The 18,764-nt window shown below is 47.0% G+C and overlaps 1 protein-coding gene across 1 annotated transcript in view; it reads left to right on the top strand.

The window, feature by feature from the left end:
* Positions 1 to 299: 299 nt before the first annotated feature.
* The window catches only part of PDE1B (phosphodiesterase 1B), a 1,091,117-nt gene continuing 1,072,652 nt past the window's right edge, over positions 300 to 18,764 (top strand). Inside the window, exon 1 of the mRNA XM_078688664.1 lies at positions 300 to 536. Coding sequence (XP_078544790.1) covers positions 382 to 536 — 155 coding nt within the window. The 5' untranslated portion in view covers positions 300 to 381. The remainder of the gene's footprint in view (positions 537 to 18,764) is intronic.

Below are 18,764 nucleotides of genomic sequence, written 5' to 3'. Positions count from 1 at the left end.
TTCTGTTTCCAGAGCGGGGTAGGGAGAGTGAAGACAGATTGTAAACACTGAGCTCTAAGGCCAGCCTAGACTAGCACAGAAACCCACAGAAGCACCCTCGGACCTGAGCCCCTGCCAGCGGTTGCCAGAGTCCCCAGCCCGTGTCATCGCAAGAACTACGTCTGAGGCAAGAGAAGCGGCACCAGTCCTACTCCCACAGCCTTTTTAGAGAGTTCCTGTTGCTTTTTTTTCTTCTATAAACTTTCTTTCGAGCGCGAGCCCTCTTCCTGCCATCCTCCTCCCCCTGCCGTAGAGACAGATGTTTCTGCTCCTTGCGCGCTCGGTCTCGCAGAGCGCGCAGAGTTCCCCAGGCACGCACCAGGGCACCGCACCGAGCGACCCATGCTTGCGCCCCGCCATGAGACGCCGAGGATGGGGCCCCGCACTTCTGCCAGCGTGCTCAGCAGAGCCAGCCCCCAGGAGAAGCCCTCAAAGTGCCCACCGATGACCACCTGCATCAAGATTCAGAAGCGGCACCTCTACGCGCCCTGGGCAAGGTAAGTAATGCTGCAGCAATGAAAGGCACCCTGTACCTGTTCCTGGAAAATAGGGGCTGTTCTCGCACCTACGTCTCATATGTCAAAATAGCTTCCAGGACTCAGCTTCAACTGAGAGGTCAGAGTACCAAATCCGATCAGAGGTCTCAGCGCCTGTATAAAAGCGACGTAGTCTTCTTGTGGGTTTTCTCATATCCCATTAACCACCCCCACTGTGTTCACGACCTCACTGCCAAGATACCTGAGCACGTTCAAACTACCACCACTGGGCATGATATCCATCGCCTCCATGTCTACACAGGATAGTGGTCCCAACCTGTGCACTACGCTGGACGTGTTACATGACAACAGATCCATGATAGAAATATGAATAAAAGGCAGGTATGTCTCATTGTGGCTAGAGCGATAGATTAGGAATTGGTGATCTTGTTATTCCCTACCCTTGCTGGTCTATCTCCAATCTTGGCTTGGATGGAGGACAGAGCCCTGTACTTCTGGTGAATGTTGCTGCAGAGCTTGTAGGTGATAGAACCAGATAGTGACCATTTAGTTCAGAGGGCACTCAATGTGAGTCCTTAAAAACAACCAAACCAGCCTCCCAAACAGGGCTGGACTGGCCATCCTGGGAATCAGGCATTTCCCCAGGAGGCTTGGAGGGGTGGAGGCCAGTTTTGAGACACGGAGGGGACTGATTTTGTTACTGTGGGCCGGCGCTGCAATATGCCCCCTCCCAGTAACAAAAGCAGCAGTGCTTCACACTGCCATTACCCCACCCCGAGGATTGGTCTGGCAAAATTGCCAGGGCGGCTTTCAGTTCCCAGTCGGGCCCTGCTCTCAAACAGTTGCAGTCAGCGAATAGAGGCTTTGCTTCTGTTGCTGTGGGATATTTTCTTTTACAATCCAATCATTCTTATGTTTGCTGACAGGATTATGTCAGACAAAGAGCTAAGGCTACAGGTGTGCAGGCCCCTGACTTTCATGATGCTTTGAGCAACAGATTACATCGATGGATAAAGAGTTCTTCCGTGTCTTTCTTTAGTCGTACAGCTACCATTCAGGGAAAGCTCAACTAGCTACAGATTGTGTATATTTTACATTTTTGCCCAGCATGAAGCACCAGGTCTGATTATTAGAACTTAATTTGGGCACTAGAGCTACTGTGCTCACTTATTCAGTAATGAAGGGATCATCTAACAAAAAAACCTGACCGCGTTTGGACCAACGGGTTACAGAGAGAATAAGTGTGTTGATGGACATTATAATTCCTCAGACATAATGAAGTGAAATTCACACTAGTAGACTTTTTATGAACATGTCAAGTAATTCCTTTTTTTAATTACTCTTTTCATGAAATGTTCTTGTTTTTCATATTCATGCAATGTTGTCTTGTCTGTCCAGAAATACCTCAGACATGGAACGAACAGTCACCTGCCTGTTGTTGTTTCATGTTCAAGATATGGCGAATGCACAGCAGCACCCCTACAGCACGTCAAGCCAAAATATATCCAACTAGAACCCCGAAGAAATGCCCGGTCACCGTTAAAATGGTTCCTCTGTTAGCCTAGTCTGTGCTACAGTCACCAGCATAGCTTGAATGATTGTATATCCCGCTTCTCTCAAACTGCCATAGTTAGCGGTGACACCTGCAGCCAGCCAGCGGCTGCCAGGAATATGTTGTCTCACCCTATCTTGTTTGCTGGACAAACACCAAAGATGCACATTGACAATGTGGGCTCAAGCACTCAAGGCTTGTCTCTGAATATCTGCAGCTGGGAAGAGAACTTAAGGATTCCATCTTCACACTCTGTCCGCATCAGAGGCAGGGAGGCACCCCCAGACTGCCTGACGGGTCACTGCTCATGGCCAACAACCTTGTGGTGAGCGTAAAGTAGCACACGTCATCATCTGTGAAACTACCGTAGTGACTGAGAATACTGTGATTGCTAGCCATAGTCTGCGACCCCTTTTAGCCGTTTGAATAACATACCACTATTCACTTAGTTTCAGAATCGTGAGGAAATAGTTGTAATTGCCTCACAAGAAAATGTCACATCCATATGTTTAACCTTAACTGGTAGTTATGCTGAAATACTGCAATTTTACAGTATAAAACACACCAGAGTGTAAGGCAAGGAAAACCAGGAAACTCCACACACTACAAATAGGCCAACTAACATATGCTATGACTCATCCCCCACGCCCCCCCCCCCCCCCCCCCCCACACACACAAACATACTGATCCCTGAGGCACCTGAGTTACGCACACCTTACATCAAGGCCCCCTTTCTGATTAGGCAGCATCTACAAGCCCAGATGGTGTTTGCAGATCAGTGGTCTTTGAAGTGAAATATAGGTAGATGGACTGATATCAGTTTTTTCTTCTGAAAGTAAAAGAATGCTGCTTACATAAAATATATGTAGAGTAAATATAATGTAAAGAACACATTGTATATTTTGTTTAATGCTGGATGTTGTTTCAAACTCCTCTGAATTTTCGAGAAATGGGAACTGAGCCACACGAAGAATATGAAGCGATCTGCCTGTCACTTTTTGGTAAAAAAAAATTGGAGCTGCGATCCTTACTCGGATATGCTAAGAGCCCCGCCACTTAACCAAAATAACAGAAAGTCGCTCTCTATGGAGTACGCTGCTTTGAATGGGTGGTACTGTCCGGTACGGAATACCAGCACTTTTTATTTTTAGAGAGAGAGTTCAGCACTTTTTTATTTTAAGAGGGAGAGTACCGGCCCTTCTCAAGAGAAATGCAATACTTTTAATTGAAGAGTACCGGCACTTCTCAGAAAGTACCTGCACGTCTATTTTTCCATTTCAAGCACCGAGTACGCACACATCACACCAACACATTGCCATGGCCTGATGTCTATGTTTATGTGTGCTCTGTGAATTTACTTTGGCAGAATTGTAACTTTTGCGCTGGGGTGCATCTGGCCTGGGTGTACGGAGTCTTTGTACCAGTCTGAGTGGGCAGGCCGCCGCCCCCTGATCACCAGTAACAAAACTGCTCTTTTGTGGTTGAGGCTAAGTGTCTGGAAACGTAAAGTGGCCGCCGCGCGCGCGTCACGAGACACCACGAGCTGCCGTGGAAGATGCCACCTCGCGATGGCGGGGAGAGTCGTGTATTTCCTGTGTCACTGTTAGGCTGAGAATAGCTGCCGCACATCCTCCAAGGGGCAGTGCTGGGAAAGTTGGCCTCAGTCTGGGTTGTTGTAGTTATTTGAATGCAGGGCTGCCCTTGCCTTTACCCCCGCTGACTGCACCCTCTACCTCCCCCCCCCCCTCCAGAGTTTAGTCCGTACTGGGCAGTGGGCACAGCTACACAACCCCTGCCCTGCAGCAGAGGTCTAACCGAAGCAGAGTTTTCGCACGGCTCGTCGCCCTCTGGGACGTTGTGTCAGGGCAGGGCCGCTGAAAACGACTTCAATCCAGTGAACATGTTTCTAAATATAAGCTCAGCACATGTGTGGATGTTCGGAGAGGCCCGGCGCAGGGCGCGCGCTGCAAACCCTGGAGCGCTGACAGCGCTGTGCAGTGTCTCAGCTGTGGGGCAGAGTGACTGACAAGATGTAGCTCACGGCCGAGGTGCTCTGGCAGAGCTGCCCGAGAGCCCGCCACGGCCGGGGGAGGGGTGGGGGTAGGGTCTCGGGGTGTTTACGTAGCTATGGCGTCGTATGTGAAAAGCAACATGGTCAGCGACTAGCTGCCGCCTCCCCCCCAATCCGGCACCCAATACCCAGGAACGTGGACACGAGACGTCTTTACTTTTTGGAAGGCGGGCGCTAGTCGCCCGGCCGTATTTATTAAAGTATGAAATTAAAAAAGGTTTTAATTGCATAATCAACAATTTATACAAAAATTCAGCAGGACATTTAGGTACATACTCTTAGCAACAAGTTTGAGAGCCTGACTTTAACAAAACTCTAATACAAGTTATTCCTAACTTATACTAAACATCCTCATCTAGAATTTTTGTACATTTCTGGCCATATGGCAGGGTCACTACCGGTGTCAGGTCCTACAAGCTGCGCCTCCCCTCTGGATGTGCGCATGCGCAGTGTTACCCCGGGAATTGCCCGGTCTACGCCCTGAACTCCATTTACCCACTAAAGGAGGGCCCTTACTCTGCGCCGGTGGCGTCATGAGTCCACGCGCGCGGGGTGGCTACCAGCCTAAGGAAAGCGTGAACTACTCCTACCCGCGCTCCTTTGCTTTGCAGCATCTATTACCTTGCCCCTGGAGTTGTGGGAGTGGCCCGCAGGCTCCTCCCCCTGGGCGGGAACCTCCATAGGATGATGCCCGCCCCCTCAGACCTCAAAATATGTGCTCACCGATAATGACCTTACCGCATGCCCCATACCTAATAAATACGACGACCTATGGGAAAAATTCTAAAGGACAGCTACACTGGCTAATAAAACAGTATCAACGTATAGCTACCAAGGGAAAAAAGGCCTAAAGACATATAGCAATAAATACAGTACACTTCACACAGTATCAACGTATAGCTACAAAGGGAAAAAGGGCCTAAAGACACATAGCATTCAATACAGTTCACTTCAAACAGTATCAACGTATAGCTACCAAAGGGAAAAAAGGCCTAAAGACACATAGCAATAAATACAGTTCACTTCAAACAGTATCAACGTATAGCTACAAAGGGAAAAAAGGCCTAAAGACACATAGCATTAAATACAGTTCACTTCACACATGACTTGCTAAACGGTGAGAAATTCCTAGCCAAAAGCATCAACAAAATACACCAACCGTTCATCTCTATTACCCTGTGAGACCCGTGGACCGTACATCCAGAACTTACCCTTCAACCAGAGATAAGAACTGCTACCAAACTTTTTGTTCCAAGGGATGGTGGGTGGGAAAACAAAGAAGCCCCGAGCGCGGGGCACACCGTTTCGGCGAGGGAGCGTCCAGGGACAAGGGGGTCTCCTGGGCGCTCCCTATCTCTTTATTCCTGAGGGGCCAGGTGGCCCCTCCTCTAGCCCGCCCCCCCTGACCCGGACCTATTTCCCAGGATCCGGGTCAAGGGGGCCGCCAGCCAATCGGCGGTGGGCCGCGCCCCCCAGGGCACGCCCCCACCGCCGAGTGGCAACCACGGAGACAGTGGGGGCGACGGTCGCCGCGCCGCCATGCGTGCGGGGGGGCCGAGGGCCCCCCCTTTTCACATGGTCAGCGACTAGCTGCCGCCTCCCCCCCAATCCGGCACCCAATACCCAGGAACGTGGACACGAGACGTCTTTACTTTTTGGAAGGCGGGCGCTAGTCGCCCGGCCGTATTTATTAAAGTATGAAATTAAAAAAGGTTTTAATTGCATAATCAACAATTTATACAAAAATTCAGCAGGACATTTAGGTACATACTCTTAGCAACAAGTTTGAGAGCCTGACTTTAACAAAACTCTAATACAAGTTATTCCTAACTTATACTAAACATCCTCATCTAGAATTTTTGTACATTTCTGGCCATATGGCAGGGTCACTACCGGTGTCAGGTCCTACAAGCTGCGCCTCCCCTCTGGATGTGCGCATGCGCAGTGTTACCCCGGGAATTGCCCGGTCTACGCCCTGAACTCCATTTACCCACTAAAGGAGGGCCCTTACTCTGCGCCGGTGGCGTCATGAGTCCACGCGCGCGGGGTGGCTACCAGCCTAAGGAAAGCGTGAACTACTCCTACCCGCGCTCCTTTGCTTTGCAGCATCTATTACCTTGCCCCTGGAGTTGTGGGAGTGGCCCGCAGGCTCCTCCCCCTGGGCGGGAACCTCCATAGGATGATGCCCGCCCCCTCAGACCTCAAAATATGTGCTCACCGATAATGACCTTACCGCCACAGGCCAGCATTGTTAACCGACGATCTGGCCTCCCCCTGCCTAGACCTACCCTAGAAAGTTCTCACTCTAGTAACCTTCCACCCAGGCCCAGACCCCAGGCCACTTCCTTCCTCCGTCAAATGGACTCCCCTTACCAGGTAGGACAAATACACCCATGTTGGATCATCTGGAACCGGGGCTTGAAATAATTTGTCCCGCTGTGTGTTGATCCTCTTTATCGAGTGATTCAACGCCCCGACCGGGTCCTTGCCACCCTGGGATCAGTTGAGACCCACCCACTGTGCCACCCGGGCTTGTCCTGAAGACCCACCCACAGTGGAGATGAACCCATGAATGAGTAATCGCCTCCCCAGTTTGGCCCATTCAGTCCCCCCTAGGTGAGGTATCACCACTGACAGGGGGTCGGGCTGCTGAGCTAAAAGTCCCTGAAAGCAGTTCCTGAACTGACCATGGCACAAACCCTCAAACCCACTCTTCCCTGTCCTGCGTCCGGCACGTTGTTTGTGCTGGCACATTTTTAGCTCCTCAACTTCTAACGAGGAGTTCCTCCCCTGCGTGGCAGGTTTGAGAAACTGCAAGAACCAGAAAAAGACCAAGAAAAACCTGGGCAACCATTTTAGCTCCTCAACTTCTGGTGAGGAGTTCCTCCCCTGCGTGGCAGGTTTGAGAAACTGCAAGAACCAGAAAAAAAAGACCAAGAAAACCTGGGTAACCATTCCCACTTCCACCTTAGGGAATGGGTAACAGTTACACCTGCCAGCAATACTTGGGCCCTTGGTGTCTTCTTTCTCGACGTATGCTTTCCTTTTGCCGTCCACCCACTGATGATGTTGCGGTGTGGAGTATTCCTCAGATATCCGCCATGGACCCAGCCGTGACTGACGTAAGCATCCCCTGGGCTGTCCACCTGTTGCAGCTGTTGTGACATGGAGCACTCCAGGTATCAACCATGGACCCGGTCATACATAAATTGGAAAGATAGACACACACCATTAGTCTTTCCGGCAATAACTGCTGAACACGTGTCAGACTTACATTACCATTAGTCGCTAAACTTAGCTAATCCTAATGCCTCAGTTTGTCTGCTTCCTACCCACGTCTTTATGCATAGGATCTATGTGTTAAAACAAGACGGCTTACTTTAGCAGTGCAGTATCACAGTTGTTGGCTAAAGATTTAGCACAGCCCAAACTCCGCTAGGCCCTAAGCTGGCCCCAAGGACCTTTTAAGTACGCCACTTTGGCTTCTGGGAAATATCATCCCAGCCACCCGGACATGATCACATGCATCCCCAGTACTATGTGATGCCGCAACTAGGCTCTTGGGCACCTTTTAGGTGTGACATCAGGGTGTGTATCTTTATCAGGACCCCCATTATTCGTTCTATAGGCTCTAGGCCCTGTCTCCATGCCATTCGTGGTTCCCCCACCATATTATTAATATATGGCTTTGGTGTACCCCTAGAGCTCAACGTATATGGTGGGAAATTACTGTGTGCTATAGAGGTCTTTACACCGAATCATCTGCCTCCAATCTCATCCTAGGCTCAACGTATATTGGCCCATTTACCTGTGTGAAAAATAAGTTTTTCTGACTGAACCACAGGGGGTGTGTTTAGTACAAATACATATATTTGTTGTTATACACCTGCCCTTTTCCATTTACTCATTCATGACATTAAAGAGTGGTAAAACAAGTAGCTCTATATTCCCTCAAGACTTAGCCTGAAGGCTGCAGGCAATACAGCTAACCCTAGGATAGTTTACTACTGTTGGTTTAAACCTATCATCCATGAAGGGGGCGTTTGGACAGGTGCAATGTTAGGACTGGCGTATATCCCCCCTATATTAATGAACAGCACCTCATATGGTGATTAGCTCCACAATGAAATAAGTCCATTGTTTGGCTTTCTGCTTCGGCTTGCAAAGGAAAGTGGGACCTGGGAAACTGTCCCTCAGTCTCGCTAAGCCCTACCCTTAGATGTCGTTAACCCCCAAGTTGACCCCAATGGAAGGTGGTATACCCTATTCGTGAATGGTTCCATGATTGTTCCAACTATCACCTAGCAGACCACTGATAGTCGTTCTATAATGACAAATTTCACTTATGGCAATGGCTGTTCCTCGCGTAAGAGAACTAAGCAGCAACCATGGCTTCGATAAAGTATAGCAAGTGCTTGTGAGACATGAATAAGCAGCCCAGGCATGTCACCAACCATCCCATTCTCTAGGTGAAATTTAATGTCCCCATGTAGCGTGAGCTCTGATTTAGACAATGAGTTGTTCAGAACTGAACTCATCAACCGAATGCCAACAGAGTATATTTTGGGTAACTCACCACCCCTGGTGGGGACCCATCCCATCAGGGAGCTGCGTCTGCCTTGTGAATTCTAACCAAGTACAACCCGAGCATTTTAAACGCCCAAGCTCCCCGTTGCTGGGTCCCCCCCGGCACGTGGATGCGATCCAGTTGATGGGCATTGGTGACTTTGTGTACCTCGGGTCACCTTGAATCCAGCGGATACCACCAGTGCCAATCTAAGATGGCGTAGGTGCCCCCGTTTTTTGGGCTGACTGGATTCTTAAATGCTTGAAGAGCTGGGGATGTGTTACCTTACCACACTTGTGTTACACTGGTTACTCATGAAAGAAATTTTTAAAGGTACAAGTCTAATTTTGGCTAGAAAGGCAGCAGCATGCCCCCCAATAACCTTCATGTAACAATATACCCCGATAATATACACAAAGTAATATAACAATAAAATTAAAATTTTTAAGGCACAACATCGCGACATAGTAAGATCTGCCTCCTGCCCAACAGCTATAGCCCAGCGCAGTATTTTTGCAATAATGAAGTACAAACACTGCAAAACCAAATTTATCAGAACACATCGCCTTCCTCTTAAGATGTCACACAATTTGGTAATGACCAACCCTGAAGTATTTATTTAACACCCACCCGAATGTCTCAATTTACCACGAAGGACATAACAATGTTCCGTGATCCGGGACATTCTGTTTTGTCAAGCACAGGGAGATTACGCGCTTTGTCCAGACTCACGGGATGTTGAGCGTCATCACAGAGTCTCGAACCCAGTTCCCCAGAATTGAGAGCAACCACCCTAGCCGTTACAGCCACCTTGTCTGTGGTTGATCTATATCCTGCCCAAACTTCACAAACCCCTAATGGTAGTCCAGGCAGACCCGTCATCTCTGCATGTGGTTTCCTAGCAGAACCCTCACACAATATCTAGACACCCTTTTCACACCGTTTATTGTACTACTGGGGCAGCTTGTGATGTGGGACTCCCTTCTCTAATGTCACCCAAGACGAGACCATATCTGGGAATAAAGATGTGGTGAACTCAAGGACACTGCCACCCCAGGCCCCTCTAGAATTTCTGTTGAAATGGCATCACAAGTGGTACCGCTATATAAATTATGTCATATGATTTGGTAAGTTGACTGAGCTTTAGAACTGACTTAACAATCAGACTGAGTATTTACCATGATGCCTGGTACGGAGAAAGCCAATTCCTTGGACCTAGCCATGTTAGTTATAGAAGGCGAATAAGCGTGTAACTTGTACACAAAACCAATAAAGCTCAACACATTATTACACGTCCCCGAAGGGCACCCAAGGACACTGGAAGGAACTCTACCCTTTGAGCAAGTCCCCCGTATCCGAAAGTATTGTACCATTGAAGAGGACTACCTCACGAATGCCAATTCGCTCTCTAATAAGCTTAGCAATGGAGGATAGCGCAAGGAATTAGTTCAAACTTCTTTAAAAAGGACATGTTTTCCCTACGAGACCCTTTCCGTATACCAAGGCAAGTACTAACTAATCCAATTATTAGTGTACTGACGTCACCACTGGTCTTCAGACTAAGGGACAGTCAAGCCATTCAAGTATGCAGCGAGCTGCCGAGGGAAAGTGGGGCTCGGGGAGACAGGTGGACGGACGCTTCCGCGTTACGCCGGGCAGCTGTTCCTAACAACTAATCGCACGCGGTCAGTGCGCTAAGCAAAACGTGCCGAGGGCCCCCCCTTTTCATTTGAACCGTGAACTGCCAAAAGACGAAAATGACCCCGGCCCTGTCAGAGGTATGCAGCTCTATTTCACTCTACACTGTAGGTATTTGATCACTAACGTTCAAGGCCACAATCTGGTACATGAAGTCTATCTGGTAAAAGCAACACAATTACACTTCCATAATGGTACGATAAAATGGTTCAAAGAAATGCCGCTCAAGGTACGTTTAATCATGTCCCTAACGGCTGAGCTAGCCGGGCTCCCTGACCGGCAAAACTACAGAACTGTATACGTTTTTAAACAATTAAATTAACTAATAAGGATGTGGCCCAGTATTGTATTCATAAAAAAGTATTGTATCTAAGTAATATTCGCTCAGCGATTGGCAGTTCCACAAATATCTGAGCTAAAGTGAACCAGTTTCCTCTATTTGCGCCCGTGTTCATGGGCCGATTATAGAAGTATTCCGTCATGAAATAGGGAAAGGCACTATACCGAATACACAACAGGGCGAGATATGCAAATGAAGTGCCTAGCAGGTGTCTTACTTCCTAGATCTTTACAGCAATAATGCAGACATTGAAGTAAAATTGGTGACGAAGAAGGTTGGATGGATTCTAGGAAGAGCCTCATTAACACCCCCCCGACAATGAGGACCCATCTCAGAGGCAGTCAGTGCCAAGCACTACCGAAGTGAGGTGAACACCAGGTGCAGCGAGGAGGAGAATACCCGAACGCTATTGACAATACGGACTTAACCCCCTCAGGCTTCAGCAAAGAGGTTGTATTCCTGATCTTAATAGCGTGTAAATACTCCAGGAGCCGAGCTAGTTACGTTCACGCGACAGCCTCAAGCACACAAAGGACAAAGGACAATGAATACTCCGGAGACGTACAGAGCCAGCCTCCTACCCCATACAAAACGGCTCTCTCTAATCGGTCGTGAGTCTCCCACGAACAGAAGCAACAGACATGCCAGAGTGCTGCCTTGTTCGTGACCTCCCACACAGTATGGCGCCGTATCTACCCAGCCACAGTCACGCCTCTGCACATGGGGCCAAAATGCCTCCGATCCGAACTCAGGATCTTGTGCAACCCACAGGCGCACCACCCACTGCACACCACTGCTCTGCCCCTATGAAGGGCTTCCTCACCGTGCGCAGACGCCCTCCGTGGCTGTCCCATGTCCCGATACCCCGCCGCTCCGCACACTGGCGCCGTAGATTCCCCGACGGGTCTCCTCGCGGTGTTCCTCAACCGGCGAAGCGATGCTTTCCCGCGTCTCGCCGCGGCTCTCCGCTCTCACGATGGGGCCCACGCGGCTGTAACGAAGCGGCTCTGGAACCGCTAGCCTGCGAACGACGCCACACGCAAAACCTGAAAAAGAAAAGGCAATCATCAATAAACAAAGAAGCCCCGAGCGCGGGGCACACCGTTTCGGCGAGGGAGCGTCCAGGGACAAAGGGGTCTCCTGGGCGCTCCCTATCTCTTTATTCCTGAGGGGCCAGGTGGCCCCTCCTCTAGCCCGCCCCCCCTGACCCGGACCTATTTCCCAGGATCCGGGTCAAGGGGGCCGCCAGCCAATCGGCGGTGGGCCGCGCCCCCCAGGGCACGCCCCCACCGCCGAGTGGCAACCACGGAGACAGTGGGGGCGACGGTCGCCGCGCCGCCATGCGTGCGGGGGGGCCGAGGGCCCCCCCTTTTCATTCATGTCTGCACCCAGGCCGGGTGCACGGCTACACTAGGCCCGGTTGGGATCTCTGACGAATGGGAAAGGGAGAAACAGCCAGGGGTTCTGTGGGCCAGGATTTGATGAGGTATATCCCTCCAAAGTGTTACCAACTTGTCACGCATTTTTGGGGGATCACCACACAAACCGTGGAGATACATCCTTTCTTCGGTCTGGGCTTTGGGTGCATTGCCAGAACTGAATAGGTATATACTTCGGTGTTTTTCAGGATAAGACTGAGGTGCAGTGGCAGAGATGCAACAGTTCTGTCATTTCAGTGTCCTTCGGGGAAGGATTCTGGCTCACTGACAGAGCAGTACGTTCTCTAATCGTCTTTCAGGCCACGTCTGAGGGAGGTTCATTGACAACGTTGTGTCAGCGTTAAAAATCAGTATTAGTTAATGCCCTACTGTTCACAATTAAGGTAGTTTCCAAAGAGATATGTTGTGTAACTGTTAGTCCTACTGGGAATATTTGATGCCAAAACTGAGGTGCATCGGTTGAGTGGTGTGAGCTGTAACAAATATATGTGTTCATCATTCTCCGTGCCTAGAATAAGATACATTGTCAGAACTAGGGTGACCACCTGGCATGGAGGCAGTTCTGGACAGGTCTGTAAAAAGAATTCAGGACAAAGGGTCAAAATTCAGGACAAAAATTCCGAACTAATGGTCAGTTTCTCTGACACATCAAAGGAAAGGCCACACCCCACAACTTTATCAGTGCATTTATTTACTATTTTCTATAAAGCACGAATTATTCACTGTGGTCTTTATGCGATTGCCTTTAGGTATGCTATATTCAGGTGGCACATTACATCCTTGCTGAATAATAAATGAATGCCCCTGAGCACGGTGTCAAGGCCATCACCACTACTCAGGTTTACACAATCTTTCTTGAACAGAAAGCAACAGCAACATTTTGATTACGTTTCTAAACATTAAAAAAAAACATGGCAAACACACAGTAAGGTAAGTGACCTTATGCTAGTTTAAACTAGTTCAACAAAAACATCTTTTAACCTACAAAAGATTATGAGGCAGAGCAGAAGGTGTGGGCGACAGTCTCACAGCTAATGTTAGGATGTGAGGTACCCCCAGTTTTTCTGTAGTCTCACAGCCCTACAGTGTGAGTCTGGGACTCTACATTTGTCTCAGAACTCGGTGCCCAGACTACCAATCAAAAGAGAATTAAAGAGGGGGATGAAATCGAGATCAGATGGCAGATCCACATCAACTGATTGAAAGGGTTGCTGCTAAGAAATGGATACATAAAGAAGAGAAGAACAAGTGGGAATAATTTCTAAAATCAGAAAAATTGGGTCCGCCATGATTATCAGAAAGTAATGTATACCTGGGGAGTTGTCTCAGCAGAGAGGAAAGAAACAGAAGGGGCTCTGTCAAGTGGTTGAACAAGCAGCATCCACACATCATGGCAAACTCTTCTGGTGCAATGATCCACCGGCTGTGCTTGTGAAGGGTGAGCAGGTGCCAGATCCTTTTTATGGCTGTGCTGGGCAAATGTGCCCTCTGTCCATGTCTTAAAATGGTTTTGCAGTCGAGCCAAGGCCAAACCATTGATCTGACTCATCCCAAAGTACACATAGAAACTTCAAAATATTTGAGATGTAAATTACAGACAAAATGTAAGAACATGATAAACATTTTTAAATGTGGAAAGTGTTTCTTTAACATATGTTAGTGTTTCCCTATTTTTGTATACAATTAGACCCCGGGTTCAACTGGGAATCAGTTACCTTTCAATATTCAGGGATTAAGATCTACCATTCCCCCACTGATTTGTAGGATATAAATCTGGGCAGATCAACACAGTCTGTCTGAGCCCAGTTTGCTTTTTTGATCTTCTCTTTAATAATAATGTGCTGAACTCATCCCAGTGTAATTTTCAAACACGGGACACTTTCAGCAGCGCCTGCACATTGTCTGCTGTCCATCTGCAACAAGCAACAATGTGCAGGGGTGGGGGGGGGGGACAGGGCTTTCTTATTTTAGACTCCTGCTGGGCCCATAACAAAGGCCAAATTTGAGGGGTCATCAGGCCTTCTTTTGTTCGAGTCTCCTGGCTGGGAGCAGTCAGGAGCCTCTCACCTAGAAGCAAATGCAGCAGAGGGGAAACAAAGGTTAGCACTTCACACATACTTAAGAGAGGCAGCTTTTCACTTTGTTCAGGCTCTGTTTACTAGATATGCACGCACTGTAAGAATGTCAGATGTGTTGGTCTCTCCCAGCATTTACACAAAATAAATGTAATATTTATAGCGCTTACTACCCCTGAGGAGGCATTGAAATAATTTAAGTACCACTTTTTTTTCTTGTATAGCGCTACTCATCCCAAATCAGAGTGTGAGAGCGCCTTACATCACACATACATATTAAAGTCATGCCTTGTGATGCCACTACCTATGATGTCAATTCCTGTGATGCCACATGTAATGGCATGCGCTGTGATGTCATGTGCCGTGCTGTCACGCGTCATGATGTCATGCGCTGTGATGTCACTTACATACTGCCTAACTAGGTTAGTCCCCCCGCTTCTTTTTGTAGGACTGTGACCTGGTCACTAGTGAAGATATCGGTGCTACCCTGGTTATTGTATTATTTAGCAAATCGTCCCCTGCTCATCCCTCGTTCCTTCTTCAGATTCCCCATGTCTGATCTGGGGGTTGGGGTGCCACCATGTAACTCTTTCCACTCAAAGCTACCTGTGATTGCAGGTGGGTTAGCCCTTCTCAACTTATTAATCTATTATTTCGCTGCACAACTCCAATGGGTGGCTCGTTGTCTGTCTGGCTGCTCCCTGCATGAGATGGGGTTTACCCATAAAGACTTAAAGGAGGCCTTACTGCACTACTCATTGTTTCCTACTGACCATTCTAATGAGCCCACCAGGTTGTTCTGCGCAACTATCTCTTGCCTTACTAGAACCCGTAAACTCACTACGCTCCTGCACTACCTTTGCTAAGCCTTCCCAATCGCACATGAGGGCAGTTCCATCAGTGTCATGCTGCAGTCCTCTCACAATTAGGGGATGTCTTTGTTGATGGCAAGCTACTAGATTTTCAGAATCTTATGGCAGACAGAAATCTTCAACCGGGTCAACACTTTACGAACACCCTTAAACAATCAATAAATGCCCTATTTCTTGTCCGCCACCTGGTATTAACCACTCATGAGGTGTGCCAGATTCTCTAGACCATAGGGTCTGATGGGAGACTAATAGTAAGGGTATACAGAGCTTTCCTGCAACATGGAGACCACTAAAGGGCTTCTTTTTCTGCACTACATGGGAGACTGACATAGCCAAACTTCTTCAGGCTACAGACTGGGCTAAAAGATTGTACTAGCCCCACAAAGTATCCAGCGACTGCCATTTTAAGTATATTCAATTTAATATTCTGAACTGGGCCTACCTTATACCTGCCCTAATTAACAAAATATACCTGGGATCCCCAGATGCATGCAACTAGATGCCAATTTTGTTCATATGCTTTGGTCTAGCTCCACACTCCTTTCATACTGGCAAAGAATTCTCGAGGTGCTGTTGTCCACGATGGACCATGTACTAACAAATTCTCCCAGTAAAGGTCCAATTGGGCATGTTGCCCCACCCTAAGTTTGAGAAACCCCCAACAATCTCCTCGACCTGGGTCTTCTTCTAGCAAAATACAATATCACACTGTACTGGAAAGATTCACTTTCCCCGACTATTGTAAGTTGGACCGAGGACTCGCTCTCTTGGTTTCGATCTTACACAGGGAGGAATGAGCAGGTCTGAGAAAATATTTTACTACACAGACATTGGCTATTTTGGTGGACGCCTTTAAAGACTGCAACAAGGATGATACTCTCCCCCCGTAAACCACCCGAGACATACACGCTTGGTTTCTATGTACTAGTTGTTCTCGCCACATCTTGGCAAATACACAAGGCAGTGGTGTAAGGACACCTATCTCTGACACACTGTCATGATTTCACCACTAGACCATTTTATTGTAAGCATTAAAGGGTTCATCGCTCTGTTTCCCTATGATGGGCAGAGAACGGGTGGAGGGACAGTTTATTATGGGTAAGTTAGTTACCGAGAATAAAAACATTGTGTGCTAACTCTTCATTCATTTATGTAGCCCTGCAAAGTTCTTCTGCAAATATACGATGGAATCTGTTGCTACACACGCAGCTACTATCCAGCTATGTAACCTCTTTTGGCATAAAACAATAAAATCTTTAAAGAAAATATATAGTAGTGTTTTAATTTAGTACATTAGATCACAACATTGCATTGACATTTATATGAAGTCAGAGTTTCTAAGCATGAATTTTAGAACATTTATTGATAGGCCCTCCTGCAACATCACAAGTGCACAAAGTAACCCAATTGTCTGGTTTCGCCTACATCATGGCCATATTATTGTAATGGCTGGTGGAACGTTAGAGGGTAATAAAACAAACATGCTCGTTTTTTTGACCACAGTCCATCTTAAATGGCATTCATTGAAAGTGCTCTCAAATGTCATTTTCAAGTAAAATAGACACATGACGTAAATTGTTTTGACTTAGATTATACAATTTAGTCATGCAGGAAATTCTGGATTTTCACCAAGGCTTTCCTGTCACACATAGCGCACGTAAGCCACTTAATAGGTTAATTTATTTGTCTCAGGCCCCTCTATAACTAGCAGACAGTGTTTTGTGTACAATTCTGTAGGACGACTGGCACACTGCTAAATAAATACAGATCACAGGTTAATCTGGCACAATATCTAAAAAAGAAATAAATGACATAAGGAAGGACATCATATGCTAATATCATTAACTTTTTCAGACATTGCATTGCTATTCAATGCGGTGGTCGAAGTGCAATAAAAACATATGGATACTGCAGTGGGGACAGGGTCAGTGATCACGGAGGCAGAACCAAAGGTGATGCTAAAATGAATAAAATGTTCTGTAACCATTTTGTTGATCTTTCACCATCAAGTAACCACACATCAAATAACGCACAAAATGAAAGTTAAACAAAGCAGTGGGAAATGCACTATTTTATGTTATGAATCTTTTATTGGTTAATGTGATCATTATAGATCTCTCTGTGTGCAATCAGAGGCCCATAGAATTGACTACTGTTTGGTGCAGCAGGGAAACTGTGTATTTTTAATGTTACAGGGTCCCTGAAAACTCTTTGAATGTGTAAGTCATTATTTTAAACATGAATTACACACAGTATATTATAGGCTCTCACAAAATTTGCATACAAATTTAGGTTAAAGATAAAAAGTAGAGATTATGCAGATTATACCTGGTGTTCATTAAAAGTATGGACTCCACAGCTCAGCTTGAAACACCTTTGTAGTACCTCTCAAAAAGAAAATATTTGAACTGTCGCAATTAACTTTTGTACTTTAGCTGAAAAATTATGAACAAATGCCGTTAGTTAAACCATCTGTCATGGGCAACTGACATTAGGGCTAAATTACGGACAATGCTTGAAAATTACGGACAGGTGGTCACCCTAGTTAGAACCACAGGTCCTGTAACTATGGGACTTTTCAGTGTTCGTCAGGTCATGGCAGTGGTGATTGGCACTGTAATGTGCTCTCTTACTGTTGGGTATTTAACCCCTTGGACGCTCATGACGAGCTCAGTTCGTCATGAGTTACGCCTCTCGTACGCTCATGACGAGCTGAGCTCGTCATGAATCGCGGGTTTTTGAAAAAGTCAGCGTACAGCGGGAAAATGCGCCGCACGCATGGGGTTAATGTAATTAGGCCAGCATTGAGATGCATTGGAGAGTTGTATGTGCTTTCTCAGGTAATCAATGTCCATCAGTCTATTCCTTAGGCTTTATTGGAGTGCAATACAACCTGTTACTTTTGGAGTTAGTCAGTATTCTTCATGCCACGACAGAGGTGCATTTGGCAGAGTTTTGTTAGCGCCTGTTTTTCTATAATGAACAGCAATATATTCACAGAACTGGAAGACCTGAGTTCCAGTTCCTTCTTCTGTTTTTGAACGGAATTGTGTGATCCTTGGGAAATCACTTTATTCTTCTGTTCCACTCATTTTCCCTTTCTCCACAAATTGGCAGTTTTTATAATGAGTACATCCACCAGCACAGCACACAATCAAGCAATGAACATGCCCCCTTTTCTGTTCTGAGTATTGTTTGCCCAATCATCTGAAGACCATGACTTGTGTTCATCAAGAAAGATGTATGTCCTTCATTTCAGGTTAAGCAGGTGAGAGTTGAGAATCACTGCTATTGCTTGTTTCTCTTTTGGGTCAGTGAGCAGTAAGTCAAAACTGAAAAAATGGCAGTGCGGCAGTGCTGTGTAGGATGTTAATATCAGGAATATTCCATGCTATTCTAAGGTTTGGTACGAGCTGTGAGTATTGATTTCAGTAATAGTAGTGATTTTCAGTATATGACTTGATTGCGAAAATGATTTGCATTTACTTCAATTATATGTATATTTATCCCACATGACTATTTTGTAAATCTTTCATGACTGAGGCTGTCATGGACCCACATTGGGCACCCCTGGTTTAACAAGTGCATCTTCAGGTCAGGACTCGGATACATTG

The sequence above is a fragment of the Lissotriton helveticus genome, chromosome 1_1 (genome assembly GCF_964261635.1).
Source record: "Lissotriton helveticus chromosome 1_1, aLisHel1.1, whole genome shotgun sequence".
Taxonomy (NCBI): domain Eukaryota; kingdom Metazoa; phylum Chordata; class Amphibia; order Caudata; family Salamandridae; genus Lissotriton; species Lissotriton helveticus.
Note: the sequence above shows the minus strand (reverse complement) of the source record. Positions and strands in the feature narration are given on the sequence as shown.